This window comes from Bos javanicus, chromosome 2, assembly GCF_032452875.1.
Source record: "Bos javanicus breed banteng chromosome 2, ARS-OSU_banteng_1.0, whole genome shotgun sequence".
Taxonomy (NCBI): domain Eukaryota; kingdom Metazoa; phylum Chordata; class Mammalia; order Artiodactyla; family Bovidae; genus Bos; species Bos javanicus.
Genome location: NC_083869.1, coordinates 115558492 through 115579781, shown reverse-complemented (window position 1 = coordinate 115579781; position 21290 = coordinate 115558492). Strand labels below are relative to the sequence as shown.

The 21290-nt window shown below is 39.3% G+C and overlaps 1 protein-coding gene across 1 annotated transcript in view; it reads right to left on the bottom strand.

Annotated features, from left to right (window-relative positions):
• COL4A3 (collagen type IV alpha 3 chain) overlaps positions 1-21290 on the bottom strand; it is a 162106-nt gene that overhangs the window by 32577 nt on the left and 108239 nt on the right. Inside the window, exons 18-32 of the mRNA XM_061386688.1 lie at positions 20734-20775; positions 18643-18727; positions 17184-17219; positions 15041-15205; positions 13422-13514; positions 12809-12904; positions 11014-11084; positions 9881-10063; positions 7728-7896; positions 5246-5338; positions 4128-4229; positions 3151-3248; positions 2426-2576; positions 1945-2058; positions 781-948 (exon numbers count right to left, since the gene is read on the bottom strand). Of these exons, the coding sequence (XP_061242672.1) occupies positions 781-948; positions 1945-2058; positions 2426-2576; positions 3151-3248; positions 4128-4229; positions 5246-5338; positions 7728-7896; positions 9881-10063; positions 11014-11084; positions 12809-12904; positions 13422-13514; positions 15041-15205; positions 17184-17219; positions 18643-18727; positions 20734-20775 (1666 nt within the window). The remainder of the gene's footprint in view (positions 1-780; positions 949-1944; positions 2059-2425; positions 2577-3150; positions 3249-4127; positions 4230-5245; positions 5339-7727; positions 7897-9880; positions 10064-11013; positions 11085-12808; positions 12905-13421; positions 13515-15040; positions 15206-17183; positions 17220-18642; positions 18728-20733; positions 20776-21290) is intronic.

Below are 21290 nucleotides of genomic sequence, written 5' to 3'. Positions count from 1 at the left end.
AAAAGGACAAATTCTTAGAGAGGCACTGCTAAGTCACTTCAGTCATGTCCAACATTGTGCGACCCGATTGACAGCAGCCTACCAGGCTCCTCTGTCCCTGGGATTCTCCAGGCAAGAACACTGGAGTGGGTTGCCATTTCCTTCTCCAAAGCATGAAAGTGAAAAGTGAAAGTGAAGTCGCTCAGTCGTGCCCGACTTAGCGATCCCATGGATTGCAGCCTACCAGGCTCCTCCATCCATGGGATTTTCCAGGCAAGAGTACTGGAGTGGGGTGCCATTGCCTTCTCCATAGAAAGGCACTGATTACCAAAATTGACTCAAGAAGAAATCGAAAGTCTGAATAGATCTATAAGAAGTGAAGAGATTGAATTTGTAATTTTATTTTTCTTCTAGGAGTTTTATTGTTACAGGTCTTAAAGTCTTTTTTTGCTTGTTTTTGTTGTTGTGAGTTTTTATTTTTTTCTTTATATATATATATTATTGAAGTATAGTTGACTCACACTGTTTCAGGTGCACAGCAAGGTGATTCAGTCATACATACACACATATATTATTTTTGAGATTATTTTCCATTATAGGTTATTACAAGATTTAAGTATAGTTCCCTGTGCTATATAGTAAACCTTTGTTATTTGTTGCATATCTATTTTTTTTTAAATTAGAAATATAGCATTCTATTCATGCTAAGGCAAACAAGTAGAAACATGACTGACAAAACAACAGTAACTTAAAAGGAAAATATGGAAGAAGAGGGAAGAAGAATAACAAAAGCAAGGGTACCTGGTGGCCCTAAAAATCCTGGGTTTCCTGGATATCCTTTTGGACCAGGTGGTCCCATCTCCCCTCGGTGACCTGGCATTCCTGGTAGTCCAGGTTCTCCAGGAAATCCTGACCTATCCAAGCCCGGGATACCTGGGTCTCCCTTGGGCCCTGTTTCACCTCTTCGGCCTGTATATAAATGAATGAATGAAAAAATGAACACACAATTGCTTTCCCCACCAACTCCAGATATATTTCATGGCTCTAAATATTTAGCTTTGTGATTTGAGCAAATCACACACTTATCTAATTGATTGAATTAGGTCCCCTTTTGTAGAATTCAAAGATCCCTTCTGGCTTTAAGATTCTGTGTTTCAATGCTTCATGAAGTGATGACAATGTAGAATTTAGATTTATTTTCTAGTGCTGCAGGCACATCTTGGGAATGCACTTTCTGACCATGGCTCAGTCTTTAACCTGCAGGATTGGTACTGAACCACTCATCTGGCAAGTCTCAGATGATTCTGGAAACAATAATAGCACCACTACAACAATTAGCATTTTAGCTAAAATTTAGCTTGTGAACATATTAAAAGTGTGGTAGCTGAGTCTTGAAGGATTTTTTCCCCCCGAAATAGTTCACAAATCTGGTTGAGAGAAGCCAAAAAGATAGTAAATTTTCCATGACCACCTAATCTTCATAATTAGATTTATTTTCATATTCTATCTTTTATGTTGCTTGTAAAGCAACTGACTATATGTTCTAGTTTGTAACTTATAAAAACATATATATTTGCATACATTCACTCTTTCAATAATTAGGATAAATTTATCACTTTAATATATGTGTAAAAGTATTCAAGGTAAAATATTTTTGAGAGTTTATATGTGCATATATACATGTAAATATATATCTGTATGTAATTTCAGTGTTCATATTTTCTTGCATACAAGACACAGACCAATTTTACTGTAACTTCAGGTAACTTAAGGTCTCTTACTCTCTCGATGGTACTCACTGCAATGAATCTATGACAACAGGTTTCTGTTTTTGAAATCACTTTTCCCACTGAACAGTGGTCGGGACTTGTTACTGGGCAGTTCTCATGTTAGGCAGCAAAGCTCAGAGTAGGAGTCCCATGTCACTTGTCCACCTGGTGATTGGTTTCAAGGGCCTCCCCCTACCTTGTTGCCCTTTCAATCCATTTAAGCCTGGAAGTCCTTGAGTTCCCCTGGGACCCTCTGTGCACCTTCCTGGGGGTCCTCTTTCTCCTGGTGGCCCGGGCTTCCCTGGATCCCCTGCAAAAGAGAGTCCAAAACACAATAAGGTGCCCAACCCAGGGTCTAGTATTGCTATTCCAGTCATTCTCCTATAACTTTCCCCCCTGAATGGAACTTATATTTAGTACCATTGATTGTACCCTAGTCCTATGTCTAATACAGAGGACACTGGTTAAAAGAAAAGAAGGAAGGAAGAAGGGGGGAACAAAGGTAGGGCAGCAATGGAATGGAAAGTTGAATGGAAAAATAATGAAGCCTCCCACATTCTATTTATTGAGCTAGAAGTTTGAGAAGAATTCTTCACTTGTAGAGCACTTACACACTCAAATGGCAGCATTGTAGCTGAGCTCACAGTGGAAAAAGGTAACCATACTTGCTATTGTACCTCGTGGTCCATCAAGACCCCCAGTTCCTGGAACTCCAGGGAGACCCGGAAGTCCAGGGAGTCCAATTTCTCCATTTTCCCCAGAGCTGCCTCTTTCTCCTGGCAAACCTGGCGCTCCGGGTTCTCCAGGCATGGCTAGTCCTGGCTCTCCCTAGGGCACAAAAATGATGTTAGTTTCACTGCATCATGCTTTCAAATCCTTACTGACTATAGGCTGGTCTTTAGAGCTATTTACTTGAAAATAATATATCCAAGATGGAGGTTCTACATCCCTTTCTGCATAGTCACCACCATTCCATCCACTTCCTTTTTCAACTCTAGTTGCTGACCTTTTAAATAAAATTGTGCTTACTAATTCTTCCTAGCCTCCACTTTTTAAGACTGTGGAATTTCCTACCAACAGTCTAGATATCTCTCCTTTTGACAATTTTTCTCATAGGTATCCATGTTTGTTTCTAAAGTTTTTCCATTTTAAGAACTCTGAGTGCTTCTGAAGATTAAAGAAGAAATAGAGAGGCAACTTGGTATTCTTACACCTCCTATCTCCTTTCTAAAGGGGAGGAATAATTTAAAGAAACTTAAAAAAATCAGTATCTTCATTATCTACAAATATATTGATAATTTCTGCACGTAGAGCATCCCCTACTGGCAGGGGCATAAGAACTGGCCAACTGTAATTGCCCCTCTACTCCCCCATATTAGTCTAAATTTTAATTCTCCAAGACCTTGATTCCTGGGAGACCGGGCTTTCCAGGTAAGCCTGGCTTTCCCATTTCTCCAGGACAACCTGGTGATCCTTTGGCTCCTGGAAACCCTCGGTCTCCTAGAGAAAAAATAATACAAGTTATAAGTCTTAAAAGAGCCTAAGCAGTAGCTCTCTCATCTTAAAGTGCTTTTGCAAGGCAAGTAGCCTTAAGTGTTTTCATGAAAGTCTGAAAAATGAGAAAGACAACTGCTAAATTAGCACTTTAAAAAAGTCAATTCCAAATTAGACTACATTGGTTCCCAGTTTAAAAAAATTACCTTCTGTATTTTTGTTGTTTAGAGCCACTAAATTCTGGCAATTCTAGTTTAAACCACTGATACTAATTGACAATTTGGCTGCTTTTTTAAAAAAAGTATATTTCACATAGAGTGTACAGCCAAATGAACTTTTACATGGCTATCTGATGTGAGCACTGACTCATTGGAAAAGACCTGATACTGGGAAAGACTGAGGGCAAGAGGAGATGGGGGCAAAAGAGGATGAGATGGTTGGAAGGCATCATCGGCTCAATGGACATGAGTTTGAGCAAACTCTGGGAGATGGTGAAGGACAGAGAAGCCTGGCGTGCTGCAGTCCACGGGGCTGAAAGAGTTGGACATGACTGAGTGACTAAACAACAACAAAAACGGACAGTTATCTATTAAGAAGAATAAATTCCTTACAATCCCACAATCAAAAAGAATCATTATTACCATTTTGGTGAATTTCCTTCCAGTTTTTTTCTGTGTATTTTAAAAAATACGATTGAGATGAGATTGCATAAAATGTGAATTCTTCCTTTTTTGCTTAAAATTATTGTAAGATTTTTTTCCCCCATTTAAGACTAGTGGAAAACATCATTTTGAAGGATTTAATGGATATTTCCTACGCTATTCATTACATGTGTTTACATTTTATAAATATCCACAATGTGTTTAAAATTTTTCGAAAACTTACCCTTAGGTCCAGGAGGCCCGGGAAATCCAATTCCTGGAATTCCTGGTTCACCATCAGGCCCTGGGAGACCCAGGTCACATTCTCCTGTGGATCCAGGGATACCTTGAAAACACACAGACATCCATGTCAGCACCTTCCCTGTATCTTGCCATAAAACAAGATGTTTGTTTCTGCATCGTCCCAGACCTTTTTGGAAATTAAGAAATAATAAGCCCAACTTCCTACCCATTTCTATCTAATGAGCTTATCATTAGGAAGCACAAATAATTTTTCAAAATTTTATTGTTAATTGGAGGATAATTACTTTATAAATTGTGGTGGTTTCTGCCTTACACCAGCATGAATCAGCCATAGGTATACACATGTCTCCTTCCTCCTCTTGAATCTCCCTCCCACCCCCCACCCATCTGACCCCTCTAGGTTGTCACAGCACAGTGGCTTTGGTTCCCTGCATCATACAGCAAATTTCCACTGGCTGTCTATTTTACATATGGTGCCGTACATGTTTCAATGCTACTCTCTCAAATCATCCCACCTTCTCCTTTCCCCACTGTGTGCTAAAGTCTGACCTTTATGTCTGCGTCTCCTTTGCTGCCCTGCAAATAGGATCTTCAGTACCATTTTTCTGGATTCCATATATATGCATTAATATATGATATTGTCAATAATTTTGAAAATATAATTTTAACTTCTAAAATGAATTATTTTTGATATCTTGAACTATATGCCCTCCCCCCCCCCCACCATGAATGTAATGTTAAGTTTTAGATGATGTTGGCAAAGAAGTTAAACTTTCAAATGAAGAAACTATGGGAACTGTCCCAATCAACCACCAGTTCACATTGCTTGCTCCTCCACCAAAAATCCAGGAAGTCTGTTCTCTTCAATCCCTCTTAAGGAATTGTATCGATTCTCTTTTGGAATCAGAAGTACTAATGGGAATAGTCCAGATAACCTCAAAGGACAACAGCAAGTCTCCTGTCTGTTGAGTTGTCCCCTGTGACCTGAGCTCTTTATTGGAGCCAATGAATCTGTTTTCCTTCTAATGGGAGAGTTATAACCAGGAGAGTCAGGGTGCCATCTGTTCCCATGTACCACATGGCAAAGGGGATACTCACCAGGTGGACCCCGGAGACCAGCACGGCCTGGAGGCCCAGGGGGTCCTGGGAGCCCTGGGACCGGTGTTGAAACACCAGTTTCTCCCTCAGGACCTTAAGAAAATTTACAGCATAAGATTGGTTTGCATATTGAAGTTTTTATTTGTTCAGAAGGGAAAAACATAATTATAAGGGATTCATAAACATACCCAAAGGGATATAAAAAATAATCTCTGCTTCCATAGGCTTCAAACCTGGCTTAAAGATGACCAGCTCTCTTATTCAATTGAGAGACTCTTATTCAATTGACAAATTGAATAAGAAACTCTCTTATTCAATTGACAAATATTTATAAGTATCTGTTATTGCCTAAGCCTTGTTTTAGTTAATAGTCCAACATGCTGATGTATTAAAAGAGAACCTATTCTAAAAAAAATATTGATAATATGGAATTCAGCCTTACTGCTAGGGAATATTTATTGGGTGACTAGTTTTTACAGGAAGACAGTATAATTTACTGAATAAAGCATGAAGTGAGGCTTGACAAGTTGAACTGGGCTTGAATCTTGGCCCTGCTCTTTGTGAGGTTTGTGAGCTTGGGCATGCTTTTTAATCTGAGTTCCTCATGTGTTGAAGAAATAATGACTGCCTCCCAGGTAAAGATTTGAGATCATGTTCTGACCAAAGTGCATGTGTGTGCGCGTGTTCAGTTGTGTCTAACTTTTTGCAACCCCAAGGACCACAGCCTGCCAGGCTCCTCTGTCCATGGGATTTCCCAGGAAAAATACTGGAGTGGGTTGCCATGCCCTCCTCCAGGGGATCTTCCTAACCCAAGGATCAAACCTGGGTCTCCTGATTCTCATGCATTGCAAGCAGATTCTTTACTGCTGAGCCACTAGATAAGCCCTCTGAAAACAGTGGCCAATATTAAAACAATTTTTACTGATTAGAATCACCCATATATTCATATATTTACAGAAAAAACAAGTTTATAGTAATGAGATGGGACAAATTTGATGATAATATATTTTATGACAATGGAGTCCTTCATTAAAATTCCCTTTTAAAGAACAGAGGAGGATTTGAAGATGAATTAGAAGAAGGTAAACTTATTCATTAAAGGGACAGATGGTAAATAATTTAGACTTTATGGTCCAGATGTGTCTCTGTTGAAATAACTCTGCTTTCCTAGTGTGAGAATAGTGAGGAACAATCTGTGTGCCAATAAAACTTAATAGGAAATACAACTTTTAGTGTCTATTGTATTGCCTGTAATTTTCACATGTCACAAAATATTATTCAAAAAAATTTTTCCAATAAATTGAAAATATAAAAACCACTCTTAGCTTGTAGACTGTACATAAGTAGGCGGTGGGCTGGATTTAGACTGTGGTCTGCTATAATGTGCCAATCTTTGGATTAGAATATCAGCCTTAAAGTAAGGTGCAGAAAAAAATACTCATGTAGCTCATATAACCATATAACCAGAAAATAAGCTTTACATATGTGTATGGACAGAAATGCATGCATGTAATTTATAATGTACTGTTGACCCTTGAATAACATGGGTTTGAACTGCAAGGGCCCACTTATTGGCAGATTTTTTCAATAGTAAATATTAGAGTACTACATGACAGGCTAGGTTGGAATATACAGATAGGGAGGAGCTTCACACAGAAAACCTGACTCTAAGTTATACTCGTGTAGAGTTGGTGCCCCTAACTCCCATATAGTATTGTTCGAGGAATGTATATATAAATGTATGTGAGTAATACAGGGGATACTGCATTCAAAATTTTATTCCTGGTGAGGAATGCTATAAAAAGATCTGGAGACCACTGGTATTGAATCACTAAAGTGATTTTAGAAGTAAAAAAATTACCAATGCAGCATTACTTAACACTGTCAGTAACAGGAAATTCTCCTTTTCAGCCATGTTTTCCACCACGGGTGAACATGAGGGTCCAATCCCTCCTGAATGCTGCAGCTATGTTCAGTATACATAGATCCCAAAGTCAATGGCACTTTACGACTATTGTCAATACAACTTTTCTTCATTTGCCTTAGATATTTTGAAGTTTTATTCATAAACCATTTATAAGGTTATGGATCAAAAATAACAAATTGCAATAACATGAGTGGGCCCTGGGGCTAGGAAGCGCCTTCTCAAGGTCAATTCTACAGGTTTCTGCCTCCCCCTTTTTTGTCATAACTGACTTCCACTCATCTCTTAGGATCTATTCATTCCATTTATCTATATCAGGAATGGATATAGACTATTCCTAGGAAATTTCAGCTGCCTTGCCCAGTAGCGTTGCTCGGTAACATTGTTTTCTACCACAGCCTCCATGTTCTTTCCCAGAGTCTACAAGTTGACACAGTCTTCTTATTAGAAGTAAGTTTCTATATATTCATTAGTCTTGGAGTAGTTACATTCCCTCTAGCTCTAGGAACCATCAACCCACTCCACAGGAAAACAGGACTGGAAAGAAAACTAACCAACCGGCTTCTCCAGGTGGTCCAGGGGCTCCAGGAAGTCCTTGGGCTCCCTTTGGACCAGGCTCTCCCTGTGGTCCATAGTCTGATGGTCCAGCCGGTCCTATGGGTCCTGGGGACCCAGGGATACCAGGATCCCCTGGAAGACCTGGGTCCCCCTTCTCACCGCTCAGGGCCTGTATCAATAGGAATATGTTTGGATAGTGATTCATCCAGTATCTCCTTACACAATCTCACATGAATATGAATACCAGTTAGGTCATCATTGAGAAGATCCTGAACTAAAAGGCAGTTGTTATTGAAGGCATTGTTTCTAAAACAAGCACTGAATGATGTCTGTTGTTTCCTGCCTTTTGGGATCCAGCAACATGTCATTAACTCTCTCAAGTCCCACTTGAGATGTCCTACAATGGGATGCTATGCATGTAACAGCCCAGAAAACTCAGCTCAAATTGGCCAACGATGCAAATGGCATCAGAGTTGATATTCATGTTAATGTCACATTTCTAAAATAAACCCAGTACAACAAATCATCATTTGATTGGTTTTCACCAGGTATCTTCATTACAGAGGAGATATTGAGTCTGTATTAATTTTTTCTTAAATCCTTTGTTGTTGTTGTTAATTTCATCATCTCTAGCTTTGAAAATGAGTCGTATCTTTTAAAGTTGAATTTGACAAAATAACCGAAGTTCCTCTTTCTCCCCAAGTGAAAGTGAAAGTGTTAGTCACTCAGTTGTGTCTGAATCTTTGCGACCCCATGGACTGTAACCTGCCAGGCTCCTCTGTCCATGCGATTCTCCAGGCAGGAATAATGGAGTGGGAAACCATTCCCTTCCACAGGGGATCTTCCTGACCCAGGGATCAAACCCAGGTCTCCCACATTGCAGGCAGATTCTTTACCCTCTGCACCACTTTCATTGTTCAGTGTCCCTCTTTTATGATGGCAGGGTGTAAGACTCAAAACAGCTCCTTGATACTCCCTTATTTTCTGGGACATAATAAGAACTAATAAAAAAAATAGGGAGAGGAAAATAAGAGTATCATATGGACTGTATTGGGCTTCCCTGGTGGCTCAGATGATAAATAATCTGGCTGCAGTGCAGGAGACCCAGGTTTGATCCCCAGGAAGGGAAGATCCCTTGGAGAAGGGAACGCCAACCCACTCCAGTATTCTTGCCTGGAGAATTCCATGGACAGAGGAGCCTGGCAGGCTACAGTCTATGGGGTCGCAAAGAGTCAGACACGAATGAGTGACTATAACTTTCACTTTCATGGACTGTATTAATACTAGAACAAAAGAATTCTGTACTCCAGCCCTTTTTAAGCATAACTACCTCCTTGGAGGGACAGCTGGCAGTTTGCCAAAGATGAATCTGAAACATTGACACTGCTAGCTGCTCTGGCCAAAGAGGGTTTTTTACACAAAAAGATGTAGGAAAGATTGCATATCATTTCTACATTTGGGGAGTCAATTCATATTCTCATATTAAAGGGTTTGTGAATGAAGCTTTAAATTGTTTCCAAGTTTCCCTGTTCAAGGTAGAACACTTTTGATTGGATGACACTGATAAGCCTTGGACACGCTGGGTAGCATGCCTTGTGAACCTCTCGAATAGATGTGATAAGTGGTCAGCCTCTGCCTCATTGACATTTAAAAATAAAGGTCAGTAAGAACTTCTCACTTGAACATGTGAGAGATTCTATACATGAAAAGACAGGATTTATACAAGCTTAAATACTGTAAATGACAACACTTTAGATTTTTTTGACTACATTAAATATTTTGTCCTTTCGGCATTTATTTTTACTTAAAAGAATGAACAATGTCCCCAGAATACTGACTAAAATTTTCTGTTACTAATCATTTTCTGAACTTCCCTATAAACTCATTTGATACAAATGTGGAATTATTACTTGTGTATGAGACAAGATCATTGTCAATGTGGAATTTTATTTGGGCTGAAAAATCATTGAGAAAAAAAGATATTGAGTGCTACATATTTATTTTGTCAAAATACTATAAATATTTGTTCTGGTTTGAGGGATGAACTGTGCTGAACGACCAATAATTTTTTGAAACGAGACCAGCTGATGTCTTAACTTTAGAGCCCTTCATTCAGAAGGAAGGTGATTTGGAAAAAGTTGCTGGGTACCAACCGGTTCTCCTTTAGGTCCTGGTAATCCTTTCACTCCCGGAGTTCCAGGAATGCCATCCAAGCCCTTTCTTCCAGGATGTCCTTGGAGTCCTGGATCCCCTGGGGCACCCACTTCTCCCTCTGGCCGAGGTGTTTCACCTTTTTCTCCTTTAAGTCCTGGCTGACCCTGAGCACCTGGGAATCCCTAGGGTAGTACAGAAATGTCTCCATTGCATTGGGTACAGTTGTTCTTATCAATCTTAAAAAAATGTCAGTAAGAACTTTTCAATTGTAATGAACATAAATTATTTTCCAGACACTTTCTTTGACCCACAAGTATGTCAAGGTTTTTGGCTTTATTTGTACTTCCAAAACTATAAAAAAATTCAGTTAGTATAATTCAATGCAACGCCTATAATAATATAATTCAATATGATGCCACCATTATCATAAGTCAGATTATGTTTGAATACTGGTAAATTTTAATATGTACCCACGGATAATTGGATTCAAATACATTTATCCAAATATTACTTTCTGGTTTTAAATTTTTAACAATTTTATTGAGGGATTTACCTGACCCAGGGATCAAACCCAGGTCTCCTACATTGCAGGCAGATTCTTTCACTGTCTCAGTCACCAGGGAAGCCCCAAAATATATATCCATGGATAAATTGATTTAAATGCATTTATCCAAATATAACTTTCTGATTTTAATTTGTTAACAATTATATTGACATATAATTTAAAGATCATAAAATGAATCCTTTGTAAGACTACAACTCAATGATTTTTAGTAAATTTACACATTGAGCTGCGATCGCCACAATCCAGTGTTAAAACATTTCTATTACCCCTCCAAATTCCCTCAGATCTACTTGCTGTCCATCCCTGTTCCCATTCTCAGCCTCAGGTAACCACTGATCTACTTTCTGTCTCAGATACCATTTGAAATGATGCTAAATTCATGAATTCACTTATTCATTCACACATCATTCATTCATTCATTCAATCCAAAAGTATCAACTAAGTGCTTTACTATTAAGTAAGCCTATTTCTGAGGCACCAAACTGACAACTTACATGGACAGCAACCATTATCTCCAGAGTGCTCCAAATTGAACCTAAATAAAGCTTCAAAACTATGAAATCTTACTGGAAATCCTGGAAGACCAGCACTTCCTGGGGACCCTGGGCTTCCTTTAATGCCAGCTGCCCCTGGTTCTCCTGCAAAGCAGTAAATTATTAAGCAGTCATTGAACACAAACTTGGAGTAGCCAGGGTAATGCAGTGTGTGAGGAAAATAGGGTGTTTTCTTCTGAAGAAAGAAAATTTCTATCTTAAAAAACACAGTGGAGGATGACAATGGAAGTTAAAAACCTGGAAAAAGAGTTAATGTTCAAAATAAGTACTCAAATTTTAGCTTCCTAAAATTCTTGTCTTTATAATTTTAAGGAATACATTAATTTTTTTCTAATGATAAAAGTAATGGATATTCATGGTAAAAAAATTATACTGAAAGAAGAGAATAAGAATCGTGCATAAATCTACCACCAGAAGATAATATTCACTAAAATTTTCATGTGTGTTACTCATAAATTTTATATCCATAAGTGCACAGGAGTTCATAATATACTTTTTTGGTGTCATACTATGCATATGTCAATAAATATGGATTTATAGCTTCACTTTAAATGGCTGTAGCTTATTGTGTGGGTGTGCGTGTGCACGTGTGTGTGTGTTTAGTTGCTCAGTTGTGTCCAACTCTTTGCGACCCCATGGACTGCAGCCCACCAGTCTCCTCTGTCCATGGGATTCTCCAGGCAAGAATACTGGAGTGGGTTGCCAGATCATTTATTCAGCAAACAGCTATTTTTAGACATTTATTTTAAGATTTTTTTGACATGGACCATTTTTAAAGTCTTTATTGAATTTGTTACAATATTGTTTCTGTTTTATGTTTGGCTTCTTTGCCTGAGATACATGTGGGATCTTATTTCCTGGACCAGGGATTGAACTCACCCCCTAAATTGGAAGTCAAAGTCATAACCACTGGACCACCAGGGAAGTCTCTATTTTCAGACATTTGAATTGTTTTACTCAATTTTAACTGTTGTAAGCAGTCCTATGATAAATACCCCATATTTAGTTCTGCAAACTTAACCAATAATTCCCTTTACAATAAATTCCTAAAAGTGTACCTCCAGGTACAAAGAGGTAAAAACCTTTCTGAGGCTCTGGATATCTGTTGCTAAATTGCGTTTTGCTGTACAACTGTATAGTTCCTCTGGGTATTTAAATATTTCGGTAAAGAGGATCCCTTTAGAGGGTCTTTTGGATGGATCTAAGGTCAGTTTATTAACAAATCTTTATTCGTATTTTATTTCATGCAAGATTTGAGTCAGGAGAATTCTTTTATAGTAATTAAAACAGTTTTACCATTTATGCATCTTCTTTAAGCTATAGCTGTAGTTCCTCAAACGTAAGGAAACCAAGGAAAATATAGCAATACAACTGGTTGGGCAGCAGCAATGAGCTGCCCACCTGCATCTCAAGCCTTGGGTCAGAGATGAGTCTGGGGATGTAGGAAAACTACGATAGCTTTCCTTCTGTTCCTTCTCTCCTCCTTTCCTTTTGGTTTTTCACCACTTTCCCCCAGAGACTTGGGTACCAAATAGAAGCTGCAGAAAAATACTTCCCCTGTTCTTTGCCCCATCCTTTCCACTCAGGCTTGTCTCAGGTAGTCAGCAACTAAAATGCAATAGAGGGAAATGCCATGTTTTATGGGGTTTTTGGCTTTCTTTATGTTAACAGAGTGTGTTTTTGAAGGTTTCCCTCCAAATTCACATAGACCACATCCTGACATTGAGCAATCTGATGTCTTTTTTTTTCTGTCCAGTGAGCAGAGCCTTCTGGCACTTGCAAAAACACTTGGGTGTAAACTGTCCTACCTTGGAATCCTTTTTCGCCTTCTAAGCCTGGAAATCCAGGGGGGCCTGGAGACCCTGGGATACAAGGACACTGTGTACACAAGAGGCCTGGCTCCCCTGCAATGAGAACACACTTGCATCACTCAAAATCCCACTCACAAACCCGAGTCCTCAGAAAGGACTGAAAATTCCAACCACATGATCATTTATTACATCCAAATTTTTTTAATGCAGTGAAAATTATGTATGCATTCATACATATCTAGGACATGTATATTCATAAAAATAATTCATCTATTATATCTGCTTATCATATCTGAGCTTTTTTTTTTTTTTTTGCATTATAGAAAGGAAATCCGAAGAGCCCAGTAACAAACATTTACTATCTCAGTTTTTCTCTCCTTGAGTGCAGGATAAAACTCACATGCTAGGAACAGCCAATGATTTATTGCACAGGTGCTAAATAAATGATTGATTTCCAGAGAAATAAATACTATTAGGTAATCCTTTTGGAAAAGAAGCCATCTGTGACTGTCTGCTATTTGGGATCACTGTCTCTGGAAAGTATAAAATAAGTGATGATGAAGGTGATGAGAATGACTCATTCTGATCGAACATCACCAACTGAACTAACCTTTGGGTCCACCGACTCCTGGGATACCTGGCGACCCTATATGGCCTGGAAGTCCACCGACTCCAGGTGGACCTTCTCGAAAAACAATACCACCTGCAAAGAGACAACACCAAAGCTAACTTTTTATTTAAGTATTTTTTTTCAATTAGCAAGTGTTTTAGTATTGTCTTTATTTTATATGCATTTCCCCATCTCTGTTTTGCAAGTTGAATCTTGTGAAGGTTATCTGCAACTGAAAAGACTGACCAGCTTTCCTTTCACATCACACACACGATTTTTTTTTTTTTTAAATAAGAATGCAGTTCTATTGCAGGTGCCCCGGGTTCCAGATTCTGACTCAAACATTCCTGAGCTTCAGGAGTTATGCACATCAGGCTTGTCAGAAATAAAATGAGGACACAAAACCTATATTTGGGAAAAAAACCCAGAGGGCTAAGAGCCCTGACATATAGGGAAGCATTTTAGTTTAGTTTTGCTTGTTTTCCACATAGATTCACTCCTTAACAGATTTGTTCTTAGACATTATGTCTATTAGTAGGATAATTTCTTAGATGGTTGTTAGCCTAGAGGAAAGCTTTTATTTATTATTTATTTAGACCGTTCAGCTTCTCAGTTCTTAGTTCTCCTGACCAGGGATTGAATCTGGGCCACGGCAATAAAAGCGTCAAGTCCTAACCACTAGACCACCAGGGAACTCCTTTTATTTATTTTTTAATATTGTTCATATAACTAGGTACTTAACTGAATTTCTTTATTAAGTTTTCCAGATTATTTTCTTAATTTTTACATTTTAATAATATTGTCTATAAATAATGATTCCTCCTTTCTTAAAAAGATCTCTGGAAGATTCTTAAGGCTAGTAGGAGGGCTGAGTATAAAACAAGACCTCCTAGGTACCTGCCAGGAAAGGCATTTTAAAATACATGGAGTGATCTGTATGTTCTTGAGGTTCTAGACTCCTATCAGCCAACACATTTTGTGAAGTGGCTCTGTCATAGGATGGGGAGAAAAGGACAACTTCATCAGAACCTCCAGGTACCATTTCACATCCTTTGGGCGGCAGCTCTGTGGTTTCTGATCCACTCTACTTGGCAGCATCTTGCCTCGGTTCACGTTGCTCACCTATAGTTTCCTGCTCTGGAGCTTTCCTGCTGATGCCAAGGCATGGGATGGCCTGCAAGCCATGGAAACAGAGTCTGGAAGTGTGTGTGTGTGTGTGTGTGTGTGATGGTGGTAGGGTGTTAGTCCTATCCCTGGAGAAACTTTTGCCTCCCGGTCCCCAGGAAAAGTTTATCCTGAGACGAAGTTATACAGCTTCTTGGAAGATAGTCTCCAGGAACTGAACAAGACGTTGCACTTGGCCTAGGCCAACGTGATAACAGTCACTCCTCTGCTCCACTCCTCTGTCCCTGCCTCTCTCTCTGTCTTCGGGCTACTGCTGGGCTGATCTTGCCAAGCAGTCACGCTTTCACAGGCAGCTAATAAAATGAAACACCAGTGGAAAGATAACACCTAAGATCCACACGGATGGCCAAGCTGCATGTAAGGCTCATTGCCCCCATGGGCATACCTCTGTCATTGGGTATCACACACAGAAGGGCGCCATGAAGCATCTTTACCTGGTGGGCCTGGAGGTCCCGGGAACCCCATAGGACCTGGAGAACCAGGACAGCCAGGGGACCCCGGAGGCCCCGCTGCAGTCTTTCCTGGGGGCCCTTGCTCCCCTTTACTTCCTTTCACACCAGGTACTCCAGGGGCTCCTTGGAGGCCAGGCCTTGATGACCCTTGGAAAAAATAATCATTTATTGTATTTAAAAAGTTCCCCCTGATTAACATATACATTTCAATTGCAAAAGGGAGATAGTTTTGTAAACGTTGTACAATCGAAAAGTATATAGAGCATATGAAACAAAGTGAATTTTCTTCTCTCCCTCACCTGTGACCTGGTTCAACCACCACAATACAGCCCAGCTCAGACCACTCCATTCCCACAATGTAACTTATGTGCTTTATTACAAGGGAATGAAACAGAAGTTGGGATTCACTGCAGTCTCTTGATTCAAAAGGATTTCAGAAGAAATTACTCAATACATGCTAAATATTTTGTAATTTTGTTTTTAGAGACTAGAAGATGCCTATCTTTCAGTGTCTCAAATAAGAAAGAGAAAACTGTAATTGAACTTTTGTTGTTGTTTAGTTGCTAAGTCATGTCCAACTCTTTTGCAACCCCATGGGCTGTAGCCCACCAGGCTCTCTGTCCATGGGATTTCCCAGGCAAGAATAATGGAGTGGGTTACCATTTCCTTCTCCAGGGGATCTTCCTGATCCAGGGATAGAACCCACATCTACTGCATTGGCAGGAGGATTCTTTACTACTGAGCCACCAGGGAAGCCCGTTTGAAGTTTATTTCTGCCAATTGTCTTGTGCACTGCTTGCTAAGTAGCTTCAGTTGTGTCTGACTCTTTGCCATCCTATGGACTGTAGCCCACCGGCCTCGTTTATCTATGGAATTCTCCAGGTAAGAATAGTAGAGTGGGTTGCCACTTCCTGTTCCAGGGGATCTTCCTGACCCAGGGATCAAACCCATGTCTGCTGTGTCTCCTGCATTCCAGGCAGATTCTTTACCACTGAGCCACCTGGGAAGACTACTGGAAGGAGCTCTTTCTTAATATTTGTTCGGACCTCTAAAATCTCCATTTGCATCATTTCACCTTCAAGAAATACCTGCTGTTAAGAGTTTGTTATATATTTTTCCATGTATATGCAAGTACACATAATATGTATACATTTTTTCTTTTCTTTTACAATAAAATCATAATGTACATATAGTCCTTCACTCTCTTTATCTTAATTCATTTTCAAAATTATTTTTAAAATATACAGCATAGTATAGAAAAAAAGAAATATAATCAATGCAAGGCTTTATCAAATCTTTGCTATTTTGTTCTTGTTTTGTTTCCTTTTGACAAGATGGCCCATTACAGAATGACAGTTAAAACTGAGGCCACTGTAGTTAATCCTTAACTAACCATCCTTGACCCTATTCTTCTTCCTCTTTCAAGAGGCAACCACTCTAATGACTCATGAATATTTTTACACTTTACAGAATTGTGTATGTACCACAAACAATATATATTAAAATATAAAAACTGTAATCTATGTCTCCTTAGGCAACTTGTGACACATTATGAAAACTATCACCTTAACCAACCTAATTGCCACAAAATTAATGTTTTTCTTTCTCTGTGCCTTTTTCTGAGTTTCAAGCCTCCTGCTCCCACACCAAAGTTACTGCCTGACAGTTAAAAATGCATGCGTGCTAAGTCTCTTCAGTTGTGTCTGACTCTGCAGTCGTGTGGACTATAGCCCGCCAGGCTCCTCTGTCCATGGAATTCTGCAGGGAAGAATACTGGAGTGGGTTGCCATGCCCTCCTCCAGGGGATCTTACCCACCCAGGAACTGAACCGGCGTCTCTCACATCTCCTGTGTTGGCAGGCGGGTTCTTTACCACTAGTGCTACCTTTGTAGCTCAGCAGTAGTTAAAACTACTGCGGAGTGAAAGAGAGCATTTCTGTGTCACTTTGTGTCAGCTTTCCTCCCTTTTCCTCTGAAGGTCCCAAAGTTAATGATGAAGAAGTTGGAAACACTTGTATATCAATTAATGAAACATCACTCTTACGCAAATAATGCAAACTCATTAGAAAGCAGCATGTTTTCCTTTTGATAGTATTTGTATTGGTATCTGAGAAACATGTACATACCAGGACTTCCAGGGGCTCCAGGGGGACCACTGGGACCTGAGGACACATAACAGTAATTGTTCACAAAGATAGAAATATCCCCTCCTTCCGTTATTGAAATCTTAGATGGCAATATAATGATAATTACCAATACATTTTTCATACTTTGCCTCTACTCTCACATAAGTAAGTGTGAGAAAAGTTCAGTCATTTAGACAAACTGCGAAGAAGAAACTAAGTTCATCTTAGATGTCTAACACTCAAAAACAGGGAGGGGGCGAAGTAGGGCATTAAGGGACATGAACTACTATGTATAAAATAAACAAACAATAAGGACATATTGTATAGCACAGGGAAATACAGCCCTTAGTTTTTAATAACTTTACATGGAGTATAACCTACAAAAGTATTGAATCACTATGTTGTACACCTTAAACCAATATAATATTGCAGATCAACTATATTTTTTTTTAAAGTAAACTATAGTGCTTTATCATCTTCAGATAACTCACAGACATTTCCTAAGAGCTGTTCTGTGTTTAGTGCTTTGCTGGGATGATTCAGAGGCCAGAAGGTCAAATAGCTGAACTTGTCAACAACCTCAAGTTTGGCCTGGATCCATCTCAGACCACTTATAGCTACAACACCGAGTAGGGTTCTAACTCTTTGACGTATATTAGTAACTTGTAGTGAGCATATCAGATTTTTTAAAACCTGTGTCTAATAATTATCTGTCCATTTGTTTAAAACAATGAGAATTTTATACATTTAAATAAAATTCTCCTTTGAAATCTTATTTATATCAATCATTTTCCTGGATCAGTGGTTCTCAAGCCTGCTACACATTAGAATTAATCTAAGGAGCTTCTATGACCTGCCAGTATCCAGGGCCCTCCTCCAGGCAATTACATCAGAATCATGGGGAAGAAATGGGGACATGGTTCTTATTCAGCAGTTCTTGGGGATTTCAATGTGCAGTGAGATATAAGAGCTTATTAGCCAAGATCATCTCAACCCATCAAAAGGGACAGAATATAAGTCAATGTGACTTTAATTCATGGTCCTGGAAATCAGGAACCAAGGGCTTCAGTTCCTTCTTGTCCCTATTTGTGTAGATTTGCTCAAATGAGAGCTGTTCGGGGCTGCATTTTCTCTTCTGTAATCCCTCTGGGACTGCTGGTTTTGGACACTCCCTCTCCCTGCCCTCTGGCTATGTTAATGTCTTCCTATCAGATATGAATGTTATGTTTAAAGATATTTAATTATGCATAAAGATAAGCAGTTACTGTCTGCTGTATACCACCTAAGGAATTTTTTTAGGAAAATATGAAAATTAGGAAACATCAAAAAATACCATCACCTATGAACATTAGGAGACTGCTCCTTTCCTCTTGCAAATTCTAGGTCTAGAAACACATTTTGCCATGAATGAAAGACACACGATGATCAGCAAATGCTTCAGGAAGAAAATTATTCTCACCCTGCGGGCCACGAGCTCCCTTGGGCCCTGGTAGGCCTGGAATTCCTTCATCTCCCTTTTCCTGGTATGCGTCATAATATTCTGTCTTAAAGGAAAATGAAATTGAAAAAAAAAAAGATAGCTATTTATGGTAACTCGCCAAATACAATTACTTCAATTTCATATTTTTTGACTAAAATGATACTTTCCTTGTTTTCCTGAATTCACAGGCTTATGTGTTAGAAAAACATGGCAGTTTTATGGGATGGATAAATTTAAAAGTTAACCTGGTATCATGACAGTGGATATTTCATGGGCTTTCATTTAGAAATACATTTTATGATGTAGCCCAAATCATATACACACTCTTAAATATATATATACATATCTATATATGTGTGAGTATGTATATAGAAATTAAAGTTTTACAAAAGAGTAACTTCTTACAACATATGATCAACTCTGGTATTTTTTATTCTATTTCATTTTTAAATGAAAATATTTAATGCTTGTCCTGTGGACTAAATTTATTTCAAAGTACGTTGGGATGTATACATCAAAAAAATACTTCATTGTTTCTCTAAATTTCAGGACAGCATTGATCTTCAGACAAATGTTTCCTTAGTCCAAGGGCTGAGGATTATTAGTATTTCTGAAGTGATCAATGGACCTTCTGCTCATTTCCTTAACCATCTTCTTCCAAAGCAAAACTTTCTCTGAAGTCAGTAGTAGCTGCAAAACTATGTGGAATTGAGCATTTAAAAAAAAGATGGAAATACAAAAGTTTAAAAAAACTTTTTTCATATGTTTCATGGGGCCAATTAGTTTACTGATTTGTTTAAAGAACTATAACAAGAACTTTGTAGTTAAAACTGTATGCATAAAGTAAAAAAAAAGAATTCATAATAATAATAGTAGTAACAGTGCAATAAACTCCTCCATCATAAAATCCATCAAGATATGTATGTATCTGCCAAGTATTGGCAAAGTACTTTCACAAAATAGCCTTTCATCTTCCCAGCAACCCCTTAAAAGGATCTTGGGATTGTCATCTGAATCATTTGCTTGCAAGGTAAAGAAGCTGATTTCTGGGACCCTCCTTCAGTTACTGAGTTAACTTACTTGGCCTGGGGGGTCTGGGAACTGCATTTGTAGGAGGACACAAACACACTCCCCCAGTGACTCCTCTGCCACCAGGGACCTTTTTGTCACACCTGCAGGTCTTAAATGGGAGTTCTGTTCTGCACTCTGAACGTGAGAACCACCGTCATTTGAGGCAGCAAAGGAAGGTACCGGAACTCAGAGCCTGGGTCCCATTCACACTCATCTCCTCAAGCTACAGAGTCACTATATACAGCGTGGCCACCCTGTTGCCAGGAGCTGACGGACATCAAATCCATGTCCACTCGAGAAGGAGGATCACCTGCCTCTAAGGAGCTTAAGAGTGAAAGTGTTAGTTGCTGAGTCATGTCTGACTCTGCAACATATGGAAGATAGCCCACCAGGCTCCTCTGTCCACGGAATTCTCCAGGCAAGAACACTGGAATGGGTTGTCGTTCCCTTCTTTAGGGGATCTTCCTGATCTGGGGATCAAATCCAGGTCTCCTGCATTGCAGGTGGATTCTTTACCATCTGAGCCACCAAGGAAGCTTGGGCTGCGGTCACTGGGTTTTGCAGGCCCTGAATTCAACCCAAAGTTGAGCTGCTGCTGCCTCATAGTTCAGGGCTGTCATAACAGGGCCCAGAAGGTGAAGTCCTTCTCCCACACCCCCAGGACCTGACCTGTCCTTCACTGCTGCCTTCCTATGCTACTCAAAGGTGCAGGATGATCTTAGGCCGGGCCTGTTTAGACAAAGGCTTTTTCTTCTCTGCAGCCCAGGATGGGCATTGCCAGTACATTCCAGGGACCAAGTAGGACCAGATAAAAATATTTGTCCATTATTGAATGGACAAATAATGACAATAGCTATTTTTTTGGCCCTAAATTGATAAAAAGGTAAATACTATAATCTCTATCATAGCAGTTAATAAGGGACACTGATTCAAAATTTCCTTGATATTTGGAAAGACTTGATCAAGCATAACGTTAATATTGTCCTTCATTACACTTACTGGACCACGAAATCCTGGAGGGCCAGAGTTTCCTTTCCACCCCTGTATAGAAAGACAGTTACAAATTATGAGCACACTAATCAAAAGTATTTACATGTTAGGTATACTTAGAAATCAAAAAGCATAGTTAAACAAATCTATGCTAAAACTGATATCATTTCTATGAAATGTACAAGTCAAATTAGCACGAAAGGGATATTGACTTTTGATTATTTTCCTGGAGGGCCATATCTCAGGCAGAAATCTTATCTATAAGGTCTGGAAGAAGTGGCTCTTGTTCTCTAGGTTTCCTCCACATCATTCCCTTCAAAGGATGCTTGCATCCTTGCATGCTCTCCCTGTTCGCACCGGGACTAGAGGCACAGGGAAGCCAGGCCATGGGTTGTAGGCAATTGTAGAAATAAATTGATGTGAAACACAGTCCACAGTTCACCAAGATGACCATTCAGTTCATCGTGACCCAGGTTGAGACTCACAGGGTTCAGACCATGCTTGACCTCCAATGAGCCGATACTTCCTCCAATCACAGGTCCCTTCCAACTCCTTTCTCATGGGAA